The sequence below is a fragment of the Martes martes genome (genome assembly GCF_963455335.1).
Source record: "Martes martes genome assembly, chromosome: 8".
NCBI classification, from domain to species: domain Eukaryota; kingdom Metazoa; phylum Chordata; class Mammalia; order Carnivora; family Mustelidae; genus Martes; species Martes martes.
The window spans coordinates 67,647,368-67,672,503 of NC_137895.1; the positions used below are offsets into that span (position 1 = coordinate 67,647,368).

The window sequence follows — 25,136 nt, forward strand, 5'->3', positions numbered from 1 at the left end:
GCCTATGTACAGGAAGGACACTCACCAAAATTGTCTGTTTACATTTATTGGATTATGGTTCATTGTACTGGATTTGGAGTCATTGTTTTTCACATGTTTTCTTCACACTGTCTCTCATCAAGGTTATATAACTGTATTTTAATCAGTACAGTTATTAGAATTATTATCGTTATTAAATCTTTTTTACTTTATTTCTAGTGTATCTATTGTGCCTATCCCATGATTTTCATATTAGTAACGTACAGTTTCCCCACCCAGTACAAATTCCATCTTCTCTGGAGTGTATCACCTTTCCCATCTCCTACCTCTTCTGGACACTTCCATAAGTCACTAAGCAGACAGTGATTAGGCAGGTATTTTCAAGGTTCAGTATTTCTGCCTCACTGTGATATACTTTATCATCATTTTGGTGTGGAATCCTTTCTATATCATTATTCACTCTTCGAGCAGAATCCATTTTATACATTTTATGGCAGGCTTGTCCTAGACCCCATGCAAAGCAATGTAGCTAATGAAGTACCGAAAAAACTTAGTGCGTATCTATCAGTGGGTTCCTGTGAGTGAGGCTGCCATGGTAACACATTCTAAATTAAATGTACTGTAATTTAGATAAAGAGAAAAATAACTCTTTGTAACTCTGAGTAAACTCACAGTTACCAAAACAGGAAGCTCATTGGATTTGTGGCTGTTTTCCACTCTAGGTGACAAACTCAGAGGGCAGGGATTGTGGTAGCTTTTCCTTTTTGTTCTATCCCTAGTAGTAGCCAGGGCCTGGCACATAGTAGGCATTCAATAAATATGTGTTGAATCAAGACATGAGTTTATAGTAATGTAAAAAAGATCAGAGAACTCTTTGGATCAACTTCTTACAATGCCCTTGTAAATTTTTCAAATAAAATATTCAGCAAGGATGAATGAAATAACATGAAAATATATTGGATTTTAGTGGAAAGTGCTAAGCAAATACAAGATATTATTAGTGTATGCTAAATAGTACAGGAGACTGGTAAAAGCTGCTAATTTATGAAATAATAATGGGCAGCACATTAAATGTGTGCTTTCATCCATGATGTTTATGTTTATTTCAAGCATGCAAGCACTCTTTTTCTCCTCTTGGGTATTAATATCTTAAAATATGTTTTCTTACAGTATTCCTTCTACCAGCAGTTGCACGAACAAAAAAAGTCAGAAAAATTCTTCAAAGTTCTCTATGACCGAATGAAGGCTGCTCAGAAAGAGATAAGATCAACAGTGACAGTTAATACCATAGACTTAGGTAATAAAAAAAGGGATGATGACAATGAATTGATGACATCTGGTCCACGAATGAGAGGTAAAGAAATATTTGAGTACTTGGGGGAATAGAGAGAATAGAAGGGCACAAAACTTGTAAGTCTTGCTGATCTCTGTCATCTCACTTACCTTGGTTTCGCTGTCCCAACTGTGGTTCCATGTGTGGAGCTCCATTCTTAAATTATCATGGCCATGGGGTTGACGTTGAAACAGCTGTGCAGGACCAAACTCAAGGGATTATCAGAGCAAAGTAACTAGTGACATGAAAATGTTGGCTTTATTGTGGAGTGCACAGTAAAGAGCCAGTTGCCCAAAACCTTTGGAGCATTCGTGAAGTCCAAACTTTAAGAATAGAAATTACAAGGGCGCCTGGGTGGCTCAGTAGGTTAAGCCTCTGTCTTTGGCTCAGGTCATGGTCTCAGGGTCCTGGGATCGAGCCCCACATCGGGCTCTCTGCTCAGTGGGGAGCCTGCTTCCTCCTCTCTCTCTGCCTGCCTCTCTACCTACTTGTGATCTCTCTCTCTGTCAAATAAATAAATAAAATCTTAAAAAAAAGAAGAATAGAAATTACGGCACCATACTTTAATGAAAGATTCTTGATATTTGGAATAAAAAAGTCATTGACAAAGCAAATATAAATCATATAAACATTAAGGTTTTGAAGTTTGCCATATTTTCCCCACCTTCTTGTATTCAAGAATTCTGGTATTTTATATTTATCAGAAAGACACAAGCCCTTCTAAAATTGGCAAAGCATTAACATCCTTTTTTTAATGTCCTAAGCAAATTTCATATTTTAGTTACTACTTCAGATTATTTGGGGGGAAATTGTTGCACCTTGTGTCAAATGATTTTTAATTCAATTGTTAGAGAATTTGGGAACTGGTTGTCTTGCTTTTTAATTAGCAAAAGGAAGTTCCTTCAGAAATAAATAAGAGTACTCTTTAATTTCAGTAAGAGATTCATCATTACTTTTGAAAGAGGGAATGAAAGGGCAATTAACAGAAGCTTCTTCGGTGACATCCAAAGCATACTGTGCCTACCGAAGGGAAATGGATCCAGAAATAGACATTATGTGTGCAGGATCGGAAGCGGGAAATGCTGAGGAAAAGTCTGCCGAGGAAGTCACGATGAGCCCTGCGATCGCCATCATGCAGCCCATACTGCGGTTTCTTCAGCTGCTGTGTGAGAATCACAACCGGGAACTGCAGGTATTTGTTCTAGTTTGTGTAAAAGCTGAGAAGACAGCCTGTGACTGTAGGTAACTACATTCAAATAAAACTAACATGTTGTTTAGGAGAGATAATAAAACCGATAGTGCTCTTCTGAGTTGGGAAGAAACATTTGCATCTAAGTGAAGAAAAATGTGGGGAAAACTCCTTTATGCGTGAAGAAAAATCAGGCTTGTGTATTATCGTCCATTGCAGCCTCAACTCCCATCTTTTTAGCCTCAGTTAGGGTCATTGAATCCTAGTGTTCTGGTATTTGTTGAGGAAGGTCACATTTGCCTCATCTATACCTTTCATAGTTTTTTGTTTTTTTTTTTTTAAGACTGAGTGATTGATTGATTGATGTTTTAGAGAAAAGGGGGAGGGGCAGAGGGAGAAAGAGAGTATCTCAAGGACTCTTGCTAAGTGCAGAGCCTGATGCAGGGCTTGATCTCAAGACCCTGAGATCATGACCTGAGCTGAAACCAAGAGTCGGATGTTTGATCAACTTAGCCACCCAGGCTCCCCTGCCTTTCATGGTTTTATAGCTACAGGCGCTTTCATCATTTCCAGCTCAATTCATATACCTTGAGTGAGATACAGACTCTATTTCTACATCTCTATTAGAAACAGTTAATATAGAAACGGATGGTTTAGGACAATAAAGGTCGATACCTTTGTAGATGAATATAGTCCCGGTCTTACATCTTCTTTGGTACATTTTTCTTTGTCAAACAGCTGGACCGAGGGGCACCCAGAAATTCCGGGCTTTTGTTTTTTGCATTATTTGCGCGCTGCTTACGTCACCATGGTGTAATGACATGGGAGGTGAAATCGTCTGTAAGAGCACATATCCAGGATGAGGGAGAGCAGAGTTTGAAGTTGTGTTCTCTAGCGAGAGCCTAGAGTGCAGGTGTTCTGAGTTGGTAAGAGATGGTAGGTTAATACAAATGGAATTAAATGCCCTCTAAGGACATGAGAAACTCAGGACTTCATGAATGGTAGAAACTATGAGTTTTGTGGGCTACCCCACCACAATGTGGAGAGGACTGCTACAGAGCTGTGGCAGGCAAAGGCCAGAAGTGTTACTTCCGGAAGGAGGACACTGGAGATGCACCTACCTGCTCATCCTGGTCCATGTGGTCTGTCCACGTAGGAGATAGGTAGATAGTATCTGATCAAATATTTTTCTAATAGGATTGTGGGATCAAACAATTTGGGAAATGCTCCTATAAAATAGTTTTGAGGCTCTCAGGTGACCGAGTTAAGCAGCCAACTCTTGGTTTCAGCTGGGGTTGTGATCTCAGGGTTGTGAGATGGAGCCCCACATCGGGCTCCACACTCAGTGGGGAGTCTGCTTGAGATTCTTTCCCCCCTCTCTCCCCGTCCCCCTCTGCTACTACCCCCCACTTGTTTGCTCTCCTCCTCTCCCTCTCAAATAAATAAAATGAAATCTTTAAAATACCTTTGTTTTAATAGACTAGGTAGTAGAATTATTCACAATAGCTATTATGTAGAAGGAACCCAGTGTCCATTGACAAATGGATCTTCAAAATGTGGTATATGCATACAATGGAATATTATTCAGCCTCACAAAGGAAGGAAATTATGCCATGTGCTACAACATGGATGACCCATGAGACATTATGCCTCAAGTGAAATGAGTTAGTCACAAAAAGACAAATACTGTGTGATTCTATTTGTATGACACACTTAGAGTAGTCAAAATGAGAGAGAGACAGAAAGTAGAGTAGTGGTTGCCAGGGGGAGAGGGAGGGAAGAATGAGGAGTTGTTAATTGGTATAGAGTTTTAGTTTTACAAGATGAAGAGTTCTAGAATTGGATGATGGTGATGGTAGTTCAACATTACGAATTTATGTAATACCACTGAGTGGTACACTTAAAGATGTTTGAGAAGGTACATTTTATGTGTATTTTGCCATAATAAAAAATTGGAGGGCACTTGGGTGGCTCAGTCAGTTTAGCATCTGCCTTTGGCTCAGGTCATGATCCCAGCATCCTGGGATTGAGTCCTGGCTTCTCCCTCTCCCCCTCCCCCTGCTTGTGCTCTCTCTCTCTCTCTTTGTCAAATAAATAAATAAAATCTTAAAAAAAAATTGGAAAAAAAATCACACAAAAAACCTAAAAAAAAAGTAAGTGATGGAAATAAATTCAAATAAGTAAATTAAGTAATAAATTAAATTAATAAAAATAAGTAATAGATAAAAATAAATGTTTCCCCTCTCTGATTACCTTTCACTAGATTTACTCATCCAAAGAAATTACTCTTAACAGATTATACTTCCTTCCAGGGACTTTTATGCACATAGAAACATATTAATCTGTAAACATAAATTCTTTTTAAAAACTCAGATTATGTAATGTTCCTCAGATTATGTAATGTTCCTTTCCATTTAGTAATACACCTTATTACTGGATTTTGTTTATATCAGTACATACTGAATTACCACATTTTTATAGCTTTGCAATATTCTAATGTTTAGATATACTGTTATTTGTTAAATAGGTCACATTATGATAGGTAGATATGGTTTCCAGTTTTTGCTATTATAAGAAGTGTGCAGTAAACCTTTTTGTAGTCATGTGTGTGCATCATATATATATAGAGAGATGTTTTATATATATATGTATATATATATACACATATATATATATATATATAATAACTTAGGAAGCAGAACTGTATGTTAACTGAATATTTTAATAGGAGCTTCTAAGTTGCCCTCTGCAATGGTTGTATCATTTATTGTTTGAAGTGGTACTGGTTATGAGGGATCATTTACTTGAAAATTGCTTCTCTCCCTGATGAACTTCTTTCTAGCTTCTTGTTTTCTTCTCCTTTTCCTATTATTTATTTTTTGCCTTCTCCATATAGTTTGGAGGTAATGACATTGTTATGGACTATACTGATAAATTTAGATTCTTGAGGAAAAAACTGGAAGCTTTTTTCTTAAACCTAAGGGAAATTTAATAAATGTGAACACTTTCTTATAAAGAGCAATTCCATTCCACATTGCCTCGGGGATATTTTTGAGTCAGAAAAACACACATAGTGAGAGAGCTGAAAGCAATTAGCACAGTGATTTCTTTTAACTCCTCAGGTATATTTTCTTTTGCTTTCAGAACTTCTTGAGGAATCAAAACAACAAAACAAATTATAACCTCGTCTGTGAGACCCTTCAGTTTTTGGACTGCATCTGTGGAAGTACCACGGGTGGCCTGGGCCTGTTGGGTCTCTACATCAATGAGAAGAATGTAGTGCTGGTCAACCAGACTCTGGAGAGCTTGACGGAATATTGCCAGGGCCCATGCCATGAAAATCAGGTAACCGTGAAAGCAGTTCTTCACGCAGAAGTATTCATGACTAATTAGCAAAAGGATCAAACTGGTGAAGGAGCCAAGCTTTGTCTACATGTAAAAGATCTTTCTTGCTTTGCCAGATATTTTTACTCTTCTCACGAAACATACAAAGACTGAATTCTAGACTGGTAAATACTATGCCCTATTTTTATTTAATTTCATCGTAAAAGAAAATTCCCATGAAAATGTTCCAGATACAAATCAGACCTACCGAAAAGAGTGAAATGTGTTTCTTCACCGTTGCTCAGTTTTCATCTTTAGTGACTCTTTCTCAGAATTTGTGAAACACACTCCTTTTGGCTTCTACCACTCCATTGTGGTGTGTCCTATATATTAGTCTCCTTTAGACTTGCAGTAAACCTATGAACATTACAAAATAGGTCTTATTGCTCCCATTGTGTGGATGGATAGGTTCTGACCCAGAGATCAAGTGATGTTCCATGGCCTTGGAGTGAGAGAATCAGTATATTATAGAGCCATACTTAAAACTCAGAACTTTTGATTGGGTCTAAATAGAGTGCTCTTTTGACTACATTACGTTTTCAAGGGTAAAATTTCACCTCTCTTCCAGAAGGTTTGCCTGATTCCATTTTCTTAGACATCAAGGACATAGAAGACAGGACACTTGAGGGTATAGAAGACAAGACACTTGAGCTAGTCAAGAGAGGGTAGTCACCCAAGAGTTTATTAATTGACTCTTCACAAACACTTAAGTGTTACGGGGCTATCATTGCAAGCATGGATTCAGCCTGGAAGAAAGAGTTTTCAAGTGGTAAACATCTCTGGGTATAAATCTTAAAGAAGCCATTGAGACCGAACATCAGTGCATAACATAGAAAAGAAGTGTGTGTGTGTGTGGTGGGGGGGAACAGGCTGCTTTTCTATTGCAAATTATGAAATATGCACACACACCTGTATAAACAGGTGTACACACATATGCATGACTAGGGATGTAGAATAAAAATTCAGCATTAACTGATATAAAGAATTTGTCGTGAGGATACTTTTCCCCCTCTGTAATGTGCATGTTACCCAGTAAAGGAGGTAACAGATTCTGTCCTAGGTTTTCCTGGATTATATTGCAGTCTCCTAGGGTAATGATACAAAGAAACTTAACTGTTGAAAGTTGAGGAAAAATATACAAATTTGGAAACTTGGTTTTGTTGTTGGAAAAAACATGTATATCTATATTATTAAGCACATATTCCCCACTTTTGGTCTTATAAAAAGATGAAATTGAGTTTTGAAATTAATTTACTAAGCTAAGCTCTAAAAGTAAAAACCTAATAATAAAATAACAAAATAGTAATAAATAATGATAATAAACATGAATCCCTCATACTCTAAAAATATAGTTAATTTGAACCCCAACTTCTGAAAATATGTGGGAGAAAAACGGTTACCAGAAAATTCCAGAAATGATCTGCAAATTGATTCCCTCTAAGTCTAGCAAGTATCTTAATAATCAGAAGAACCTCAGGAAATGTGGAAGATGGATGGAAGACACCTTTCCTTTGTGTCAGGGGAGTAAAAAATTCTTTGTGCAAAGGGAAAAATGAAGCCCATTCTGAAAGATAACAGTTATTTCAGAATTACATTGAGTTTACTCTTTCTCTTTTAACTCACCTGGGTTTCCATTTTTGGACCCGTTGATACTGGCTACTGCATTGTAATGTGTGGTTCCACAAATTCCAACCCACAGGTTTCTGATATTCAAGTTCTATCCATTGAATTAAGTTCAGGACCCAACACAATAGAACCTAGCCTTCAAAATACTGCTTATCTCTCAGGATGTTTTATAAACTTTCCCCAAGTCAGGTCCTTCTATAAATCACTCAGGTTGAAGGACTCTGCAGAACTCGTCTTCCACCACCATACCAGACAGATGTCCCCAAAACAATGGAAGGCTTCTGTCTTCCTTGTCCGCTGCCCCCAGAGGTGCAGTGGCATCATGTGCAACTCACTCAATATTAAGTAGCAGCTAAACTGATAAGCCCTATCAGTGCCAATGACATTGACATACCTCAAACATACCCCATGGACACTCCTTTCCTAAAGGGGAATATTCTCTTAGCCAGGAGAGATTAGATCTTAAAATTCTCAATTTAAGACACTAACTCTTCTATTGGAGGGCATATTAGAATTTGTTGTCTGAAAGAGTATTTAACTTCAGTTTTGAAGTTCTTTGAAATTCTATAAAAAATGGTTCATTTTAAAAGATCTCTATTTACACACATTGTCTCTTTCAGTGTTCTGCATTCAAAGCCATTTAATCAATACTAATCAATTAAAAGATTTGGTATGAAAGAATAAGTAAAATTTAAACCCTTGACTTAGTCTCAAAGTTAAATCTTAATTCTGTTTTAAAAGTCACTAAGGTGACTGTTCTTTTATGTCAGATGATGTCTAGTGCATTTATGTTGTTAAGTAAAACATTGTTCGGTAAACATTTTGTTTTCCAGACATGTATTGCTACTCATGAATCGAATGGGATTGATATCATCATTGCTTTGATTCTAAATGACATAAACCCTCTGGGTAAATATCGAATGGATCTGGTGCTCCAACTAAAGGTAGAGTAAATCCACTATTTGGATGGGGGGGGTGACATTTTCTATATAAAACTTCGTTTCAGAATTGACTCTGAATCCTCTAGTAGCTCTTGTAAAAACCCAGGTATTATCATCTGTTCAGCTAATGAATTGACAGAAAGGGAGTGTGAAAGTACAATGTGTACTAAACCCCTAATAAAGGTCCAATAAGCTTTGAGGTAATATCAGTCAAGGGTACTTTACTGAAAGTTCTTTTAAGTAGCCACTTTGTTTCACTACTTCTCTTTGTTTTTATTTTATACTTCTTATTATACAGAAGAAAAAAGGTGTTAAACATTCATTATGCCATATATTTTTAATTCATCTAGACGACAGAATCCTATCTAGCAAGTCACAATGAATTAGACCATGTAAAAGAAGGGCTACATTTTAGTGTCATGGCTCTCTTCTCTCAAAAAGCCGTTTTCTTTTACATCAGAATTATGTTTTTTGGTCAAATACTATAAGCGGTGTTTACACTCCCTTTGAGAAGCTGCTTTAACTTAAGCTGTGCGCATACTTCCCAGTAGTTCCATTTATCAGAGCCTAGGAAGAAAATGACATTTAAAAAAATTTCTGCAACTTTTTCTTTAAATGGAAATAGACAAATGAATATACACAAGAAGCTATATAAATAAATCCCAAACTCAAAGGCATGATATTCAATACAGATGAATTATTAAAGACCACATTACTGTGTTTAGTGTTAAAGAGGTAAAAAAAATGGTTAAATATAATTTTTCTGTAAAGATAGGTCCATCCAGTATCAGAGCAAATTTTTTTTTTTTTTGAGAGAGAGAGAGTGCACATGCATGAGTGGGGGTGGGGGTGCAGAGGGACACAGAGAGAGAATCTTAAGTAAACTCTGCACTGAGCATGGAGCCTCTGTGGGGGCTCAGTCTCAGGGCCCTGAGGTCATGAACTGAGCCAAAAGCATGAATTGGGCACTTAACTGACTGAACCACCCAGGGGCCCCTAGCAAATGCAGTTTAATTAAATTTTGTACCAGTAAATTTATGGCCAGAGAGAATAGAAATGATATTTTTATAATCTTATTCCTAAATGTAGATTTAGATATGTAATGGAATGCACATATGTCCCTCTTACGTGAAGATTGTGCTAGGGGCTCCTAATAAGCAAATGTTTCTTTTCATAGACAAGGTGAATTTTTATTTTTTCACTGTTTTCATTGGCAATGCGTATAAGCCTTGGGTCTTTCTGTTCATAGAATAGAACTAAGGTGATCCTTATGTCGATTGAATTTGTGTCCTTTTCCCTATCAGCATCTTGTTTTTATTAGTGAAGCCAGCCTCAGCCTATGTGACAGACAGCTTCAGCTGAGTTACTAGAAAAATGTTTATTTCCCCTTAAATTTATCTTTAATCACAATTCATAAAGAAACAACACATAGAAGCCTTGGCCTTTGGCTCTTTAAATCCTTTATTGGCCTAAAGACTATACCTTTAAATCTCATTTTTAATTGGTATAACTTAATGGAGAAAAATACTGAGTGATTGATTGATTGATTTGAAAGGGGGAGGGGCTGAGGGAGAAGAAGAGACTCACAAGCAGACTTGCTATTGAGTGCAGAGTGGGGCGCAGGGCTTGATCCCACAACCTTAAGATTATGACCTGAGCCGAACCCAAGAGTCAGACGCTTAGCAGACTGAGTGAGCCACCCAGGTGCCCTGTGATTCATCCATTTAAAACAAAGTATTAAAAAAAATAAAACCAAGTTTAGGCATACAGATTATTTACAAATCCAAACATATGTAAAAAACTAAATGATGGGGTATTACTTGAGAGTATGTAGATATTTTTAGCTATTTAATGAAAATGCTTTTTTGAAAAAGGACTATTTAAAATTTCATTTGTTACTAACCACTATTTATGTATATGTTTTTGAAATATGACGTTGACTAAAGCAAGGTGTATATAACATACCAGATAAATGGATTTGACTTGAAATATTTAAAATATAGTCTTCTACCTAAAGAACAAGGCATGTGTGCCTTTCCCAACAATCTATGAAGCTCTGTACATAATGACCAATATGAGAACAATGTTTATAAAACAGAATAATATATATTGCCAGATTTTAGGGGGCTTCCATGGGTAAAATGCTTTTAATTATAAAATCTCTATAACATCAAAGAGTAAGTCATATTAAAAAATGCTAAATTAAGGTTTATTTTGTATCGTTCATTCTTAAATTTAATTGCTTAATCATTTATACTTTCATTTAAATTTTTAAGTATACTTAACTTTGCGTACTCATTTACTGTGAAGGCTTATGCATTTTTTCATGCATATGTCTTGTTCTTTAACTTTTAATTTACATTTCATGACTGACCTGTGACTGCAAAGTTTTGAATTTGTAAATAGGTATTTTTTTTTTAAAGGTCTCTGGCTTCCTTTGGAAGAAAATCTTCTGTTAACACCGACGCACACATTTGATTTCTTAGTGTATATAGGCTCTTGTACTTTCAATTTGATTCAGATTTGAGGTCATTTACAAGATTTCTATTCTTTGAAGATAGTGTAAAAAGATTGGTTGGAAAAAAATTGTATCGCCACTGGTATTCTAAAATTGGATGTATTTTTCAGCTATTATGTATTGGGCCTGCTAAGTGAGATTCATTAGAGAATACTGTTCGTGTTGCCAGGGTTTGAGCTTTGAATTCTGTGGGGTCAGTTCAGATTACTCTGAGGATTTAAGTTTTCCACTAATCGTGGAGCCTTGTTATTTTAGGTATGTTGTTTGTATAGGATGCTACATTACAAAAATGGATTTTAGGATTGATGCAAATCTGCAAAAATTGAAAATGAACCAGAAAAAAATAATGCCACTTCCCTTACAAAATACTAATTTTTTTTTCAGGATGAGTCTATGACATTGTTACCATCATCACCAGACATCATTGCTTCTAATATTAGTTTTAAAGATAGTCTTTAGGCTGCAGTCCTAAAAGAACAAAATAGTTGGATAGAATTTGGTATTAAGCTACTCAGTAAAGTTAATTTGTACAAACTTAACACAATTTTTGTGATGAATGTCTACATATATCAGATAGCTGATTCAGTTCAAGTTTTTATCCTACAAGATGCTAATTTTGAGTCACTGAGAAACATCTTAAAGCCATTTAACATTACTTTTCTTGTGCTCCTATCAAAGATCGTGTGTGGCACTTGAGATTTTTATCTAAATAAATATTGCAAAAACACCATAGAAATATGTCCCAGGTACTTTTTATCATTTCACAGTTTGCCACGATTCTGGGGCAGTGCTATTGAAAACAATGTAAAGAAACATCTTTCCAAATGTTGAGGATATTGTGCTTTGTGTCATAAGACTTTGTATAATTATTTGGATTATAAATCAACTATATCAGAAATATTAATGGTATCTACAGGTTAAATGTTTGAGAATATGTGCTTATAAAAGAACTGGAAACACCAAAGACAACACAGACTATTTTTAGCCTCTATTAAACAAAAGAAAATATTGTTCTTCTACAACACAGTTGGTAAACATGTTGCATATTACTGCTGAAGAGTAAGACCAGTAAATTATTACCAGTAAATTTTTATTTTTACTTCTAACTCATGAATTTAAAATTTTATAGATTAATACTCAGTAATTATTGCTCATATTTATTAAAAATTTTGATATGCTAATACATATTCATGTTTTACACAAAAAACAATTGTGCTAAGTTCTTTAAATTATATACCATTTCTGTAAAGTACATCATTGATACTGGTTCGCCTTACCATCTTGTTAAAACGGCATCAAGGCAATGTCTATTTAGAAAATGGTGATGGAAAATAGCGTATTTTAATGCATTATATGTAAGGTTTTGATTTTGTATTGAAAACAGCCTTTCACCAATATTTAAAATATTCTTTGGAATACAGCTCTCATGACTCATTATTTTTATTTTGTGTTGACAATGAAGTAAAACCTTCTATATTAAAATGTGAATTAGCCAAATGAAATTAGCAGTTTAAAGTTGTGTTTGTTTTTTTTTTTTTTAAATTGTCCTGGTAATGTCAATTAAAACAAACAGGGATAGTTAATCCATGAAATAGGCTTTCCATGTGCATTAACTCAATCTGTATCTCTAGAACAATGCCTCTAAGCTTTTGCTGGCCATTATGGAAAGCAGACATGACAGCGAGAATGCGGAAAGAATTCTTTTTAACATGAGACCCAGGGAACTGGTAAGAAAACTTTTTTTTTTTTTAATATTTTATTTATTTATTTGACAGAGAGAAAGAGAGATCACAAGTAGGCAGAGAGGCAGGTGGGGGGGGTGGAGCAGGCTCCCTGCCAAGCAGAGAGCCCGATGCGGAACTCGATCCCAGGACCCCGAGATCACGACCTGAGCCGAAGGCAGAGGCTTAACCCACTGAGCCACCCAGGCGCCCCAAGAAAACTTTTGAAACTGTATTCATAATGTTCATCCTAGAAGGGATGAATTTGCAGTATGCATGTCAGAGAAAAGGTGACTTTTTCTAGTGGCTTCCACTGCCTCACCGGGGCATAATGGCACATCACAGCTTACCTTTGCTGGTGACTCAGGAGGCCCCATCATGGCAAAAGCCTGTGTGATTTGGGTCCTTACTTCATTGGTTTTATCCTCTCTAAGCACTTTTCCTAATCAGATTGTCACAGTCTGTTAAACTTTGTGAAAATTCTTTTTTTGCCAGAAAAAAAAATAAGTTTGCTTTAGTTTGTGTATTGGAATATAGGAGAAAAGTGTCTAAAAAATGTTTGTACTCCTCAAAAATTTTATTTATACCTCTTTCTGTACAATAAAAATAAGACCAATTCCTTTTGAACTTGTTTCTATCAGTGAAATGTTGCACCATCCTTGGCCTAAAGGAAACTATATGAAGACTTGATGGGGATTCCACAGAGATCATTAGTGTGTCTTCTTATTGTAGAAGTTGTATTTTCCTCCCCAGTTACATGGAAATTAGGAAGTAATATCAGCATGCTTTAAAAGCATTGAGTTTCGGGACGCCTGGGTGGCTCAGTTGGTTAAGTTGCTGCCTTCAGCTCAGGTTATGATCCCAACATCCTGGGATCGAGTCCCACATCGGGCTCCTTGCTCCGCAGGGAGCCTGCTTCTCCCTCTGCCTCTGCCTACCACTCTGTCTGCCTGTGCTCGCTCACTCTCTCTCTCTAACAAATAATAAAAAAAAAAGCATTGAGTTTCTTTTTCTTTAATTTTAATTCCAGTATAATTAAAATACAGTGTTATATTATTCTCAGGTGCACAATATAGAATTCAACAATCCCATATATCTATTACCCAGGACTTGTCACAAGAGCACTTCTTCATCCCCATCACCTGTTTCACCCCATCCCCCTACCCACCTCCCTTCTGGTAACCATCAGTTTGGTCTCTATAGTTAAGAGTCTGTTTCTTGGTTTGTCTCTGTCTCTGTCTCTCTCTCTCTCTCTCTTTTTTTTTTTTTTTTTTGCCTTGAAAGCACTGGGTTTTAAAAACATTGCAAACATTCTCAAACCCATATCTCTTGACAGTCGCATGACTAAGTCCCAGTCTTAGGAGCACTGCTGTTGGTTCTACAGGGAGATCGTATTGAAGGCACTCTTTTGCTCTCTCTTTAAGAGTAAGGAATGGTGTTGAGGAGGGTTGATAAAGATAAATGTAAGATGCAATTTTATTTAACATATATTTACAGAGAGTCTCATATCTGTAAGGCAGGGGGCTAAGAGAAGCAAGATATTCTCTACTCTTATGGTTGAATGGGGCAATGAGTTATGTGTTCATTCAACAACAGCACTGTACAAGAGCCTTTGAAAATACTCTCTCCTCTGCCTACACCTTTATCTCATGTGACTCACTGTCAGTCTCTTGCCTGAGTTCATGCCCCTGCTCTGTTTTCACTTAGTGTCTCACACTTAGTGCTGCTGTAGGACTTTTTCATTCACCTCTTGATGTGCTCTCTCACTGGACAGTGAGCTCCTAGAGGAGGGTGCATATTGTTTTATACCAAGTGGAGGGTACATACTGTGTTATACCCACTGTTGGGTCCTCAGTACAGTGGACAATGTCCAGCTTCACTTGTCCCTGTTACCCAGTGGGCGCTGAGTATATAATGGATGGTTATCAGGGTTCTGGAGTCTCCTAATTCATGGGAAATTTGGCATTGTCAACATTTACACATCAAAGAAATATTTTTCAAGGAAGTAGAAAATATTGTAGGAAAATACTTTCACATTCATTTAAATAAAGATGGTTTCCAAGGTCATTTTCATTTATAGTTCTTTTATACTTTTCAAGTCTTAGGAAGTGTTCCAGTCTTTCATTATACCTCATAAACAATGTAAAATGCCTATTGTTTGTGGCATTTCAAGCCTTGTTCCTATTTGTTTTTTTGATAGGTGGATGTGATGAAGAATGCCTATAACCAAGGACTGGAATGTGACCATGGGGAGGATGAGGGCGGAGATGATGGTGTTTCCCCAAAAGATGTTGGACACAATATCTATATCCTGGCCCATCAGGTATCACATTTTATATCTTATATTATTGCTAATCTTATCAATTGTGTTTTGTGTCATGACTTGTTATATTTTCAAGTTCTGGTCCCATCATTTATTCAGTAACTGCCCCCTTGCTCTGGGCCAAGGAGAGGGAAACGTTCCCAGAATGCCCAATTGTGTTCCCAGAGCTATGCCAAGTGTTGATCCATAAGAAAATGATACTTGCCACCAAAAACTACTGGACCAGGAGACAGAGACAATGCCAGGTCAGAGCCTGAGAAACAGACAAACCATGACAAAAAATGGAAGCTTCAAGGAGAGAGGAGGAGAGGCCAACTGAAAAGATAGAGTGTGAAATAAGGGGGTACATTTGGTCTAATCAGGACAAACCTTGGCTATGCCTTATGGCCTCTTTGAGTTAGAGGTTGGCATGTTTCCTACAGAAGTCAGAAGTGGCAGCCTCTAACTGGTTTCCACTAGACTTCTAACAAAGATGAGGCTAAATTTTAAAATTCCTTTGGAGGACCCATTTCTTTTCTATAGTTCTTTATGAAAACAGGCACTTGATAAATGTTGTTTGAAGAATTTAATTTTATTGTCATGAAGATCAACTTTAAATTTGTATCATCTAATGCAGATTTGCTTAGAAGTTAAACATTTTAAATGTACAGTACCAATTTGATTTTGTCTATAGCAACTCCCTCTTTTTTATGGGATACAGTCCTAACTCTGTAGACCTTCCCCAACCTGCCTTTCTAGTCATCTTCTCGCATGGTCTACCTCTCTCTCTTTCTTCTTCCCCATACAGCTTACCAGTTAATTGAACAAACACTGATACATATAAAGTACATTGATTTATTCTCACTTTTTTAAATTTTTCCAGTTTTATTGAGATATAAAGGAAATATACAGCACTGTGTCTGTTTAAAGGTGTCAAAAAGTTGCTTTTCAGACACTTCTTCCCCTTCTCTGTAGAGCTGTATAAAGTATATAAACTCAAGTGTAGTCCTCACAAAAGATTCTGGGAAGGAGTCGGATTTTAAAATATATTAACAAAAGAAGCTGCTCTGATTCTTTTAATACAGTTCGATCACTGTGAAGATTTTGGGGCCTCTCATTGTATGGCAAAATGCATATATAGACTAGACACAGATAAGGGCAGATGGGTTATAGCTAGAAAGACAAAAGAGAATTTTAGGTGTTGAGGAACTGAAAGCCAGAATGAAGGGCAAGTTAAAGGAAGAACACAGAGGTTTAGGAGGTAGAAAAGGTGTCATTTTAATTTTATTTTTTAAAAAGATTTGTTTATTTGAGAGAGAGTGAGAGAACACAAGCAGGGGGAGCAGCCATCAGAAGGAGAGGGAAAAGCAGACTCCCCACTGAGCAGAGAGCCCGACATGCAGCTCGATTCCAGGACTCTGGGATCATGACCTGAGCCAAAGACAGACACTTAACCAACTGAGCCACCCAGGCATCCCAAAGCTGTCATTTTAGAGAGAAAGAGAAATTCAGGTGACAGGAATTGAGTCACGCTAGACAAGGAATGACTAAAGATTGAACGTGAGTGGAAAGAAAAAAGTCACTGGCTGAAAACGAAAATCAAATTGGCTACTAGGAGGAAGAGAAAAATGTGGTTGCCCAGCATGTGCCTGGGCAAGGAGCTATTTCAGAAGCTGTAGTGTTGTGGAAGGAAAACAACAAGGAAGAGTGGGCCAGAGTGAGCAGTGAAAATTTGAGAGGAAGGAAGTAGGGGAATTCAGCCGCCCATGTTTTCTTGACTGAAACCTGGTCTCACTCTGTCTGGAGAAGTGTCCCCTCTTGCATGAGTGAGTGGCTACACAGACAAGTCCTGACCTGACAGACTTGCAGTGGGAAATGAACAACCAGCCCGGCTAAGTCAGCCTTGGAACCAGAAGAGTGGCAGATGTTTGAACCAATCACCCCCATCCGTGAAGAGGAGGTTTAAAAATGCCATCTCAGATTACCCGTATAATGTGCGGAACAGTAAAAATGTCAAGGTCAAGAAAAGACTTTTCTAGGTCAGTTCATTTTCAAGCAGACAAAGTATAAGAGTAGAGAGTACAGATTTTAAAAACAGGCTATGGAGGATGTGAAGAAGAATGGAGAACGAGTATAAAGAATGCAAGAGCTGTCATAGAATGAAGGATAATGATAGAAAATATGAAAATGATATAAAATATGAAAATATGAAGTTAAAAATGCAGATGGCATAAGGGGTAAATGATCTTGATGGGTTTAAGTTTATGACAGTGCTTGGAAAGAAGAGATTAGATTCAAAGAAAATGGTGGAGTTTCTAAGGAGTGGGAATTCAGTAGTAAAAAAAGGAGTAATGGGATACAATTTACCGAAACAAAGAGATAAAATCGCAGATGGGGAAATGGCTTGAATGGAGAGAAACCTCTATATAGAGGTTTCTTAATTTTGCAAAACCAAAACGTTGAAAAAGCAGTAGTTTGTAGAGCTGGGACAGTACAACACAGAGATACATGAGTAAAGCCAGACTGAGTCTAGGGAAGAAGGAACTTCTGAATTGCTGAACACTCTAAGCCTTGTGATTCAATTGTAAGAGTAAATATGAAATGAGAGTAAGTGTGCGTTCTTTGAGGAACTAAAAAACGGGATAGGAGTGGCAGAATATATAAAACAGTATATGTAACTGTGTAGAGTTAAGCAACTGTCTGCTATTTTCTTAGAGTGACACAGAACATTGTTACCTTCTTACTTTTTAAGGTATTCTCTTGGGTGACTCCTCCCACCATTGTGTGTGTGTGTGTGAGAGAGCGAGAGAGAGAAAAATTCAGTTTTCACTCAGAGAAGAGAGCCCACTGTGCTTTTTTCATCTTTCCACAAGTGACTCCTTTGGGGTTCTCTAGGCTGGCGTGTTATATTGGTTTCTTGGGAGGCCAGCCGTGGTTGCTGAGTACCTTATGAATCTGTTGTCCACGCAGCGACCACACCAAAGAGGAGGGGTCGTGTGCTTTGCTTTCAGGAGAAGCCAGGTAGCTGTGCTCCAGGGGTTTGGTTGAGCCTCGCTTTTGCTGCTTTCACTGTGGGTATGGAATTATTTGTCCCCTGAATGCTGATGACCATGCAGATTGGTTTCTGCCTTTGTACAGTTCAGTAATTCCAAAACCAAGGTTCAACTTCCTCCTTGTTTTACTATAATCATCTTTTGTACAGACAGTTTATTTTGGTGCACTCAGACTTTCAATTTTTGTTGTTATTCTTTTCATGGTAGTGAGGTAGTTCTGCTTTTTCTACCGTGACATCCTTTTTAGCCCTTCCTGTGGTCGGTGTTACAAGAAACAAATAATGCTTCTTTCTTGTAAGTGTCTTGTCTGATCTACATAAAACTATAAATACATCAAAAAGGGAATTTCTTAAGTTCTACTACTATGGTGCATGCAGAACATTTCCTGAAAATTCAGCTATGGGTCCTTTTTTATTTTCTGCCATCCACATGTTCTCCTGCCATATCTCTGCCTTGTCTTTCTGCTGTGGGCTTCTTCTTTTATATTTTGCCTTCCTACTGTTCCTTCTCCTCTTTATTCCTGCCTTTCCGTAGACTAGTCACTGCCTGCAATCTAGGACATTCTTCAGTACTTTGTACATATTTAACATGTATTAAACTATATTGTTTTTCTGGCCCCATGTAGCAGTTTCTGTTTTTCCATCCGAAAAACTTTATCCCCCCTTAGCTTTATTGAGATATAATTAACACATAACATCGAGTAAATTTAAGGTGTATAATGTGTTGATTTGACATATTTATATGTTGCAAAATGATTAACCACCATTAGCTTCATCCCATCGCTTCATTATTTCCTTTTTGGTGAGAACATTTAAGATACACTCTCTTGGCAACATTCACTATATGATTACAGGAGTATTTGCTATAGTCACCATGCTGCACCTTAGATCCCCAGAATTTGTTACTCTTATAACTGGAAGCATATACCCTTTAACCAACATCTCCCCATTTCTCCCAGCCTTCAGCCCCCTAGTAACCATCATTCTACTCTCTGTTTCTCTGGCTTCCACATTTTTAGATTCCACATATAAAAGATCATATGGTATTTCTCTTTCTCTGACTTATTTCACTTAGTGTAATGGACCTCAAGGTCCATCCAAGTTGTTGCAAACAGCAGGAGTTCCTTCTTTCTCATGGCTAAGTAATATTCCATATTATGTGTTTATATATACACACCACATCTTCTTTATGCATCATCCCTTGATGGACACTTGGATTGTTTCCATATCTTGACTGTTGTGAATAAGGCTTCAGTGAACATGTAGGACCTTTTATTTCAATACCTACCAGAATTAAGATGTATATGGAGAAAAGTATTAATGAGCAAGGCTTTGGAAAGCAAAAATGACCCTAACCCCTGGCTCATAAGGCAAGAAAGGATGGATCACTTTAACTGGCTGTATGAAATTATTTTTAAAATACAGTTTTTAAATATTTTCATGAGCATTTCCCTATGTCACTAAGTGGTCTTTGAAAACATAATTTTACTGTCTGCATAATCATTCGTCATTTGAATGTGCCATAATTTATTTAATCACTCCTATTGTTGGACATTAGGTTTCTAATGTTTTTGATATTATAAATTATGCTATGATTAGCATCCTTATATATTAATCTTTGTCTGCTACACTGATTACTTCCCTAGGATAAATTCCAAGAAGTTTAATTACTAGGTCACAGGGTAGTAACTATTTTATGGTTTGATGCATATCATAAACTTGTTATCATAAAATTCCACAATGTGTGATGGTACTAATCTTACTGAATCCTAAATTACTATCATTTAAAAAAAACTCTGCCAAACTTACAGTGTGTGGAGCATAGTGACCACTTCACCACCATTTGTTAAATGAATCAATGAATTATAGTTGAAAGGGGATCTCATTTTATTTTTTTTTAAGATTTTATTTATTTATTTGACAGACAGAGATCACAAGCAGGCAGAGAGGCAGGCAGAGAGAGGGGAGGAAGCAGGCTTCCTGCTGAGCAGAGAGCCTGATGTGGGGCTCGATCCCAGGACCCCAGAATCATGACCTGAGCTGAAGGCAAAGGCTCCAACCCACTGAGCCACCCAGGCACCCCGGGGATCTCATTTTAATTCACACCTTTTGGATTACCAATAAAATGGACTCTTTTTTTTTTTTTTTTTTTTTTGAGAGAGAGCGTGCGTGAGAGAGTGGAGGAAGGGGCAAAGGGAGAGAATCTCAAGCAGACTCCCCACTGAGGCAGAACCCAACATGGGGCTTGATCTCACAACCCATGAAATCATGACCTGGGCTGAAACCAGTGCTCAGCTGCTCAACTGACTGAACCACGCAGACACCCCCAAATAGAACCTCTTTTCATGTTATTTAGTGTTTCTCTTTTTTTTGTGAATTGAAAATGTGTTTCTCCATTCTTCTGACAGGGTTCATTTTGTGTTTGTGAATTTTAATTAACAGTAACAAATCTTAGTCATAGTAGCTATATCTACTTCTTCCTGATTAATAGCTTCTTAATGTTTTAATGATAGGTTTCTTCTGCCCCGTTGAGATCTCTTAAACACTCACTTAGATTTCCTTCTGGTGTATAATGAATTCAGTTAAGTATTTGACTATATAATCTTCCCATGTCATAATGCAGAAATAATAAAAAAGCAATTCCTGAGGCTAAGTTATCTCTGAGGGTATAGCCCCAGATTTAGTAATAAGAGGAGTTTATAAGGGCAGGGTTTATAGAAGTCACATGAATGTGATACAGAGCATGGGTCACAGAGAGAGCTTTAGCAGAAGACGTCAGGGCCAAATCCAGACCATCTTCAGGGTCAGACTGGGCACGTGGGTGAGCATTGGGGGAGCAGGTGAACCTGGGACAGTCTGGTGATCCTCTACCAAAGCAGGCAGCCTTTACTCACATCTGCTAACTTTCCAATTCAGATTATAGACCCAAGATTTCTGCTTCTTTCAATATTTCAAAAGAAACCTGAATTCTGAAATTTTTTAAAAATGTAAACTCTCTTAATTTTTAAATGTTGACAGTTCATTTGGTATTTTTAAAAACACTGAGCAGTCCAAGCAAAACTCACCAGCAAGTGGAATGTTGCCCATGATCCATAGTTTGCCACTTATAGAATAGAGGATCCAAATTTCTCATTGATTCTTCATTCAATTCCATGGATCTTTTGAGTGCCTGCTAGATGCCAGGCTCTGGGCTGGATATTAGGAGTACAGCAGTGAAGAATAATGGGAGATCAACTCTCAGGGAATTTACATTCTGACCCCAAGCAATGATGAGTAGACAGACCAGAAAGACAGCAGAGAGTGTTACAAGCCGTGCAGTGAGGGAGAATAGGGTGTGAGGAAAGGCAGTTATGGAGTGCTAGTGTAGACTGCTGATCCGGAGGAATTTCTCTGAGGAGCTGAAATTGAGGCTCACTCTAAGTGAGCAAGCAAATGCCGGGAGTATGAAATGGAGAGATATGGGGGACATCCCGGAGAATGGCTCGAAAGTGGCAATGAACTTGGCATGTTTAGAGGAACAAAAGACCTGTGTAGCTAGACCTTCAACTGGCCGTTAACACTCGAATATTGTAATAATCATATAAATGCACCTGAGGCTCATTTATTATAAGATAGTCATTCAAGAACATTTATTGAGCACCTCTTACATTAGGCATTGTTTCAGTTGCTAAAATGGAAAGATGAATAAAGATGCTATCCCGAAGCTCATAATAATAGGCTTTTGTTAAAATAGAGGTATGCATGAGATGCATGTTCCTAGGAGTCAGGAGAGGATTCTTGGAAGCGGTGACACTTGAACTCAATCTCGAAGGATAGAAGGAGGGGCGGGGAGAACATTCCATCAGACGCAACAACTTCTGCCAAATGCACCATCAGTGTTTTAGAGAAAGGAACTTCTTTTGAGAATATTGATAGGGTTCTTGTGTGGTATCTGCTGATGTCTTTATATGAAATGAATTATAATAATTTATATATATATATATTTTTTAAGATTTTATTTATTTATTTGACAGACACAGGTAGGCAGAGAGGCAGGCAGGGGGAGGGGGGAGGCAGGCTCCCCGCTGAGCAGAGAGCCCGATGTGGGGCTCGATCCTAGGACCCTGGGATCATGACCTGAGCCGAAGGCAGAGGCTTTAACCCACCGAGCCACCCAGGCGCCCCTATAATAATTTATATTAAGTCAACATCTTTGATAACTGTGAAGACCTCTAATAAATGTTGCTTGAATGAAATAAGTGAATGAAAAATGAAGAAATGAATGACTAGCATATGACATACTCTAAAACTTGAGTATTTTTAATTTCAGTATTATAACAAAAAAGCTGAATACAGATAATTTCTTGTTATCATCATGCTCAAAATTAATGATAATTTTTTCCACTGGAGTGTAAATTCTATGTGCACAGACACAATTTGTTTTTCTGGTCCTATGCCAACTATGTACTTTAGCATATAGTAGACACTCAAGAAGAGTCTGGGGAATAATTTCCTGTGAAAATGCATGCAGGCTGGTATTATTTTCATGTAATACAGGTACTGGGTAAGATTAAGAGCGTCCTACCAAACTGCTACTAGCATGCTGGCAGTCAAGGATCTCATTCAACTCCTGTGGGCTTTTTAGTTTTGTAGAGCATACTTTACCAATCATGTCAGCAAATCCTACATAGAGTCCTGTACTATCTCCCTCATCCCAGGCACTTTTTTTTACTTTTGTTCATGATGCCACCTCTGAACTAATAAAATATCTCCTCCTTTTCTTAAAACTCCTGTTAGTACTTCCTTCATTTTTCTAAGATCCAAAATGAGACCGACTTACCCCATTTCTTAGATGAATTCCAACCAATGATCTCTTCTTTGTATCGAATTCTTACATCTGTTATGTTCACCCAAAACTGCATACATACTTTCACAACAGTTTATGCTGTATAACATCCTAGAATTGTTCTTCGTTTCATGTGTGTAGGTCTTGGCTACTTAATTAATAGTGGATTGTCCAAATTTGAGCACCCACGAGGCCTCATTTAAAAAAAAAAAAAAAGGAAACTTTCCACAAAGAAGAATATCTTGGGGAAAAAATACTTGACATAATAGATTTAAATCCTCTAATGGGCACCTACATATCTTTCACCAAGCAACAAAGAATCTTTGGATGACTGCCATTTATATGACCGCTCAAATTCATGGTTAATGGGAGCAATAAAAAATGCAATCCAGGAAATGGATTGAAATTGGACTCTGTAATTGTTAGTTTGGTATAAAGATCATGAAGCCAAGTTTAGTGGAAGCAATTATTTTTCTGCTTAACATTTCATGTTTGGTAGATATATATTTATTTCTGAGTGACATAATTGTTAGAGCATCAATCTGAATTCTAGCAACTTAGAAGGCCTTTGCTGTGTCTTTGGCTCCTCCTTATGTCGGCTCTGATTTCAACTTTATCCACTGAATTAAAAGTCTATTAGGAGAACTAGAGATATCAGGCAGGGAGGCTTCTACATATTTTTTTTTCCATACAGAAAAATACATTGTATTTCCTAACATATTTTAGACATTTGGGTTGTTACCCTGTCCCCAGTGGAAGCCGGTATCTCTTTCTTTCCTTTCAGGAGGAGGAATAGCCATTGCGTTTTAAGGACGAGGAGTCCTTTTGTTATGCTGTGCTGATGGAATTTGCTTGATGTCCTGATAGTCCTCATTCATCCATTTTCTTTTCCTTAAGAATTTAATCTCATAGCTGCGATTGCTTGAGCTATGTTCATTTTAAAGGATATGCATATACATACTCTAAATAGCTAAATTTTAATTTATACTGAAGTGGTATGAAGTGTATATATTACTCAGACTACTTAAAATGTTTTCCTTAGAGACTTCGCTACTCACCTCTTTGGGGCTTCTATTTTCTTATGCTAATATATAGTAATCAGCATTGCTTCATTTACTTTATTTGTAGAAACAGAAGGATGGGTTTGTAATTGGATACATAACTTCCATCTTTAATATCTTTGAAGGGTTTTAACTAACTTACAATTACTTCATCTTTATTATTGCTTGTAGTGCAGAAAGTAGAAAACACAGCTGGGTTTTTCAGCTCCCAGAAGCACTTGTAGCTCAGTAACATGTTGGCTAGAATATTGTGCAAACGGCTTAGCTGTTATTCACCCTTGCACCCTGTGTTTTCTCCATGAGCCAATGACGTCACTCAATCTCTGACTTCAGCTTCCTCATCTACAAAAATATGAGGGGTATCCATCAACTGTGCTTTCAGAGTAAACTTTCAGAGACTTTTATGGACCCTAGAGTAGTTGGACCATGATGGCTCCTTTACTAGATTAGGTTATGTTTTAAATAATGAGACACTAACCAGCTACTGGATATTTTTGTATTTATGTATACCTTACCTACTTATGAAAGGAATTTGAGGTTGAGTAAGAAATGCACTTGTAAAATTAGACTGTTAGAATTCAAGATCAAAAGCCTTAGAAGGAAAAGGAATCGAAGTATGCTAAGGGTCTCGGCTAATATTCTTACTGCTCATCCGTAGGACTCAGAGTGAAAAATTATGTGCAAGACTACTAATATCTGTACTGTTCACTAATGATCATCTTTTTGTCAGTACTTAATTCTAAAAGGGATCCATGGAAGGGAGGGGATAGCAGGGTAGACAATGTTTTCTAAACAGCTCTGCACAATACACCAGATTGAAAAAAAATGCACAGAGCTGTTTTTCAGTCCTCGGGGGGTGAATAGTGTTCAGTATTTCTGAGTTATAATCAAAAGCAACTATAGATAAATACGAAGTGTGAGGAGTATGGTAGTCATTGTGAAAATGGGTATGTAAGGTCACTTCCTGGGGAAACTTGGATAATGTAGAAACTTGCCAATATGTGAACTTAGTTGAAAAAAACTTTCTTAATATCAAGAGATTATCTTTCTAAAATCTTAGAAAATAAACTTAATGGCCCAGCTATGTGAAAAAACAAAACAAACAAACAAAAAACTGCTGTTAATCTTGACAACAGATACGTAGAGAGATACAGGCAACTAAAGGAACTTTGCCTGAAAACTTAGCATAACTGCAAATTTTCTTT

At 37.2% G+C, this 25,136-nt stretch overlaps 1 protein-coding gene across 1 annotated transcript in view; it reads left to right on the forward strand.

The window, feature by feature from the left end:
• Window positions 1-25,136, forward strand: part of ITPR2 (inositol 1,4,5-trisphosphate receptor type 2) — a 485,801-nt gene that overhangs the window by 329,649 nt on the left and 131,016 nt on the right. Inside the window, exons 40-45 of the mRNA XM_080811707.1 lie at window positions 1,150-1,333; window positions 2,248-2,504; window positions 5,646-5,846; window positions 8,345-8,455; window positions 12,602-12,697; window positions 14,892-15,014. Coding sequence (XP_080667833.1) covers window positions 1,150-1,333; window positions 2,248-2,504; window positions 5,646-5,846; window positions 8,345-8,455; window positions 12,602-12,697; window positions 14,892-15,014 — 972 coding nt within the window. The remainder of the gene's footprint in view (window positions 1-1,149; window positions 1,334-2,247; window positions 2,505-5,645; window positions 5,847-8,344; window positions 8,456-12,601; window positions 12,698-14,891; window positions 15,015-25,136) is intronic.